This window comes from Bison bison, unplaced genomic scaffold, assembly GCF_000754665.1.
Source record: "Bison bison bison isolate TAMUID 2011002044 unplaced genomic scaffold, Bison_UMD1.0 scf7180017864291, whole genome shotgun sequence".
NCBI classification, from domain to species: Eukaryota; Metazoa; Chordata; class Mammalia; order Artiodactyla; family Bovidae; genus Bison; species Bison bison.
This window is the reverse complement of record NW_011494863.1, coordinates 7,011,931-7,018,184: the sequence shown is the minus strand read 5'-3', so window position 1 is coordinate 7,018,184 and position 6,254 is coordinate 7,011,931. Positions and strand designations below refer to the sequence as shown.

The following is a 6,254-nucleotide window of genomic DNA, read 5'->3' as shown; positions in this document are numbered from 1 at the left end:
TAAAGATCTTGCACGCCACAATTAAGACCTAGAGCAGCCAAAAAAGAGGGGTGGGGGTGGGGGTGGGGAGGAGGAAGGAAAGAAACATTTATTGAACATGAACTTTCTGTACTGTTATGCAATTTCATCCTCACAATAATTTTGGGAGGAAGAGTTTAACAAATTGGAAAAACAGAAGTTCATGGAGGTTAAATAACTTACAGACTTCACATGGTTGTCAAATAGAATTTGAACTGAGATTTGTCCACCTCCAAAGCACATTGAGTTCCTAGTCCCAACAAGACATGTCTGCATTTAAACACAGAGCAGTGGAAGGTTGCATGCTCCCCGAATGGCAATCCCAGTCCCATTGCTTTTGACATCAGAGTATTTATGAATACTTAATCTTATATAAGTTGACATTCTGGGATTATGGAATAAAACAAAAACGTCCTGGCTCTATCCTGACCCTCTATAATGTAAGAGTGAGTGTTTCTCACAGGCACTGGAGTGTAACTGGATAATGTGAACTTTAGTTACACCTAGATGCAAGGAAGAACTTGGCTGTCATGGTAACGGAAACATAAACACACCTTAAAGGTGATTTGGGATCCTCCATCTTGGGAGTATATTAAAAATACATTTACTATCCTGGGTGTCTCAGATGTTGTCCAGCTGAGAGACAGGAGGTTGGGCCAGATAAGTGAAGTTTGTTTGTTTTTTTCATATGTGAAGAATTTTGAAAAACTAGCCTTTTGTATGAAAAAAACTTCTGAGTAATTGAACCTCTTCGGCTATTACTGGAAATAGAAATGGAACCTTCCAAAGGTACCACCATCTTTATCTTCTGATGCTCAGAAACTGATAGTCCAGAGTGTGAAACAGGAACCCAGCATGCATCAAACAATAGGAAATGGAAGCTGCCACATGATCCCTTGACGAGAGGGAGAGGATACAGGGCCAGGTAGGAAGCTTGTGGCTTCATTAATAATTATTGAAAACTCTGTGGGTGTTTCAAGGAAGGGGACCTGAAGATTGAAGTCCTGCTCAAGCCGGGTTGTGCCTGAATGCATGAGGGCTAAATAGGAGACTGCTTAATTGTGGCATGTAAACAGATTTGGTTTATATAGTTCTGTAAAAGCAGGGCAAAACATTTCGTGCTGGGGAACGTAGCTATGTAGTGTGATTAATACTAACTGCAGTAAAAACATCATTTGCATAGTATCTTCAGCTTTTGCACACTCTAACGTATTTTTCATTGTGCCCTCACCCTTAGATGTTGATATAATTAGTCTCAGGGATGAGAGTTAAAACATTTAACCACAGGAACATTGAGGTCAGCTCAGAAGTCAGGAGAATGTTGGGGCAGGGTCCTGATACCTGGGTTCCTGAGCATTAATGTCTACACCGCTCTGTTTGTGGGTGAGAGAGGCTCCCTCAGGAAAGGAGTTTGAGAAACAGGAAGGTGCTCAGGAGTCTCAGGACAGCACCTGATTATCAGCTAGTATGGAAATATTTGTATATTTTAATCACTACTTTATTTGTGATGGTGCCCACCATTTGGCTGTCAGCCCATTTGCATGAAAACACTGAGGTCCTAAGAGACCAAATGGCTCTCCTGTATCTCGTGGATGGTGGAATTGGGATATAGTGTTGTTTCCCCTCTAAGTTATCTGTGAAGAAGTATGTGTTCTTAGTTAACTCACGTCTAAACATTTCCTGCCCGGACTCCTCTACTGCACTGTAAAATTGTCCAAGTTGTTTCTCAGCAAATGATGAAGTAACACCTGATAAATCTATAGACGGGGACATAAGCTATTAATAATGATGCTGCAGGCTTCCCCGGTGGTGCAGCTGATAAAGAATGCACCTTCCAATGTAGGAGGTGCAAGAGATGCAATTTCAATCCCTGGGTCAGGAATATACCTTGGAGAGGGAAACGGCAACCCACTCCAGTATTCTTGCCTGGGAAATCCCATGGACAGAGGCACCTCATGGGCCATAGTCCATGGGATTGCAGAGAATTGGACATGACTGAACATGCACAGACAGTATTTTAATTGACATAAAAATGTTGATCATATATGAATAATGAACACACACAACATATATATGTATAATCTTACTTGGTGGAGGGGCTGTTTGTGAATAGCATAGTGTAGGTGCTCGGAGAAGGCAATGGCACCCCACTCCAGTACTCTTGCCTGGAAAATCCCATGGACGGAGGAGCCTGGAGGGCTGCAGTCCATGGGGTCGCTGAGGGTCAGACACGACTGAGCGACTTCACTTTCACTTTTCACTTTCATGCATTGGAGAAGGAAATGGCAACCCACTCCAGTGTGCTTGCCTGGAGAATCCCAGGGACGGGGGAGCCTGGTGGGCTGCCGTCTATGGGGTCACACAGAGTTGGACACGACTGAAGTGACTTAGCAGCAGTATAGTGTAGGTGCTAAGAATATGGACCTTAGAGTGAGACAGACTTGAGTTTAAATTCCAGCCACAAACCCTGAATAACTGCAACTTTGGAAAGCTCTTAACCTCACTGAGCCTCAGTCTCTTCTTCTGTAAAATGTATAGAAATCGTTGCATCAGTATCATAGGGATGTTAGGGAGGGAAGTGAGGTAATGTTTGTAAAATGCTTAGCATGATGCCTGATGTTCAATAAACGCTATCCACTAATGGTGAATTCAATAAATTGTATCTACTATTATTACTAATAGGACTTCCAGGTGGCTCAGACAGTAAAGAATCTGTCCACAATGTGGGAGACCCAGTTTCAATCCCTTGTTGAGAAGATCCTCTGGAGAAGGGAATGGCAAGCCACTCCAGTATTCTTGCCTGGAGAATTTTATGGACAGAGGAGCCTGGTGGGCTCCACTCCATGAGATTGCAAAGAGTTGGACATGACTGAGTGGCTAACACACACATTATTACTTATGCATAAAATTTTGGAGAGAGGTTTATTTATTTAAAAAATTCAATTTATTGATTTCTTACAATCAAATACTGCCAGCTAGCATTACTTCCACTCATGCATCTTTAGAAACAAAAGGATATTTCCTTGGTATTTTCAAGTGATGTATTATGCAGTAAACAAAAGAAGTTAGAACTTCAAATTTATCCCTAATTAATTACATAAACTGGTAAATTGTTTAAGAAGCATAACTAATAATTTGGTTTCTGAGAGATTTATTTTTTAAAAGCATTCCTATATATGCGTAAATCTCTCACTCTGCCCAGCCCTGCACCAGCTCCCATGGTATGTAGTAAGAACAGAAGCTCAGGACCTTGTCCTGCAGAGCCCTACATTGTAGTCATGTGATTAGTTCAGCTCTGATTGGTTACCATCAACAGGAAATAAGAAGCTGGCGATCAGACAGTAAAGAATCTGTCCACAGTGTGGGAGACCCAGTTTCAATCCCTTGTTTTCAGACAGAACAGAGAATCCAGGGAATGAATTCTAGTTTGGGGTTGTGATGGGACCCCAGGTGCTGGGTGGATGGTATATATCTTCCCTGGGATGTCGAAGGGATTCTGCAACCCTGTATTTGGTGACTGGGCCATCACCAAGCTCATTCTTCATGTCTCTAGTCCCCACCTACTATAGATTTTGGAAAGATAATCATCTACACGAATAACCTGAAAATCATTCGAACTCCAATGGACAAGAGAGATTTCATGAGGAAAATGCTCCAAAAGGAAGAGGAGGCCGAGGAAGAGTCTCTGATGAGCAAAGAAGAAATCTGTGCACACCAGAACCATGGTCCTTTGTCAGAGATGGAAGGCACCTTCCCCCATAACCAGTACCCACAGGTGTGTCCCCGCAGTTCACTGCTCTGTGCAGGGCTGGCCCTAGAGCTGTGTCCTCCAAATTGTTTTGATTGTGTACTCTTTAATGTACGGTTTAATATGAATACCTATGATGTCTAAATGTTAATGATATTGAGGAATTTTAACTTTCTTTTATTTTAGTGTTTTATCAGATTTTATTGTTAGCAATAATAGTTACAAGTCCATATTGCAAATACAATTTGAATTATTTTGAATGATTTCTTTAAAGATCTGATTAGGTGTTTATTGTTTTCACTTTGCAGTGTGGCTTAGAGCAGCCTGTTCTAGACATGGAAGAAAAAAATTACCTCTGTCCTTTTCTTATGGGTTTGCTTGTGCTTCTATTATTGGTGAATGCTCAACCCACAGTTTCCCCGAAGAAATCTAACAAAGCTACTTGTCTTTAGATTTCATGGAGATTTAGTTCAGTTCAGTTGTTGAGTTGTGTCTGACTCTTTGAGACCCCATGGACTGCAGCACACCAGGCTTCCCTTTCCATCACCAACTCCTGGAGTTTGCTCAAACTCACATCCATTGAGTCGGTGATGCCATCCAACCATCTCATCCTCTGTCATCCCCTTCTTCTCCTGCCTTCAGTCCTTTGCAGCATCAGGGTCTTTCCCAAGGAGTCAGTTCTTTGCATCAGGTGACCAAAGTATTGAAGTTTCAGCTTCAGCATCAGTCCTTCCAATGAATATTCAGGACTGATTTCCTTTAGGATTGACTGGTTTGGTCTTCTTGCAGTCCAAGGGACTCTTAAGAGTCTTCTCCAACACCACAGTTCAAAAGCATCAATTCTTCAGTGTTTAGGTTTTTTTATAGTCCAACTCTTACATTCATACATGATTACTAGAAAAACCATAGTTTTGACTAGACGGACCTTTGTTGGCAAAGTAATGTCTCTGCTTTATAATATGCTGTCTAGGTTGGTCATAGCTTTTCTTCCAAAGAGCAAGTAAGTGTCTTTTAATCTGCAGTGATTTTGGATCCCAAGAAGATAAAATCTCTCACTGTTTCCATTATTTCCCCATCTATTTGCCATGAAGTGATGGGACTGGATGCCATGATCTTAAGTTTTTGAATGTTGAGTTTTAAGCCAACTTTTTTACTCTCCTCTTTCATTTTCATCAACGGGCTCTTTAGTTCCTCTTCGCTTTCTGCCAAGAGTGGTGTCACTTGCGAATCTGAGGTTATTGATTCCTGGCAATCTTGATTCCAGCTTGTGCTTCATCCAGCCCAGCGTTTCTCATGATGTACTCTGCATAGAAGTTAAATAAGCAGGGTGACAATATATAGCCTTGATGTACTCCTTTCCCAATTTGGAACTGGTTCACTGTCCCATGTCTGGTTCTAACTGTTGCTTCTTGACCTGAATACAAATTTCTCAGGAGGTAGGTTAGGTGGTCTAGTATTCCCATCTCTGGAAGAATTTTCCACAATTTATCATGATCTACATAGTTAAAGGCTTAGGCGTAGTCAATAAAGTAGAAGCTGATGTTTTTCTGGAACTCTCTTGCTTTTTTGATAATCCAATGGATGTTGGCAATTTGATTTCTGGTTCTGCTGCCTTTTCTAAATCCAACTTGAACATCTGGAAGTTCACAGTTTATGTACTATTGAAGCCTGCCATGGAGAATTTTGAGCATTACTTTACTAGCATGTGAGATGAGTGCAATTGTGCAGTAGTTTGAACATTCTTTGACATTGCCTTTCTTTGAGATTGGAATGAAAACTGACCTTTTCCAGTCCTGTGGCCACCAATGTGGCCACTGTTTTCCAAATTTGCTGGCATATTGAGTGCAGCACTTTCATAGCATCATCTTTTAGGATTTGAAATAGCTCAACGGAATTCCATAACGTCCACTGGCTTTGTTCATAGTGATGCTTCCTAAGCCCACTTGACTTCGAATTCCAGGATGTCTGGCTCTAGGTGAGTAATCACACCGTCGTGATTATCTGGGTTTTGAAGATCTTTTTTGTACAATTCTTCTGTGTACGCTTGTCACCTCTTCATAATATCTTCTGCTTCTTTTAGGTCCATACCATTTCTGTCCTTTATTGTGCCCATCTTTGCATAAAATGTTCCCTGGTATCTATCAGATCAGATCACTCAGTCATGTCCGACTCTTTGCGACCCCATGAATCGCAGCACGCCAGGCCTCCCTGTCCATCACCAACTCCCAGAGTTCACTCAGACTCACGTCCATCGAGTCAGTGATGCCATCCAGCCATCTCATCCTCTGTCGTCCCCTTCTCTTGCCCCCAATCCCTCCCAGCATCAGAGTCTTTTCCAATGAGTCAACTCTTTGCATGAGGTGGCCAAAGTACTGGAGTTTCAGCTTCAGCATCATTCCCTCCAAAGAAATCCCAGGGCTGATCTCCTTCAGAATGGACTGGTTGGATCTCCTTGCAGTCCAAGGGACTCTCAAGAGTCTTCTCCAAC

General features: G+C 41.9%; 1 protein-coding gene across 1 annotated transcript in view; it reads left to right on the top strand.

The window, feature by feature from the left end:
• The window catches only part of GRXCR2 (glutaredoxin, cysteine rich 2), a 21,546-nt gene that overhangs the window by 4,690 nt on the left and 10,602 nt on the right, over window positions 1-6,254 (top strand). The window contains exon 2 of the mRNA XM_010850454.1: window positions 3,572-3,793. Within this exon, the coding sequence (XP_010848756.1) occupies window positions 3,572-3,793 (222 nt within the window). The remainder of the gene's footprint in view (window positions 1-3,571; window positions 3,794-6,254) is intronic.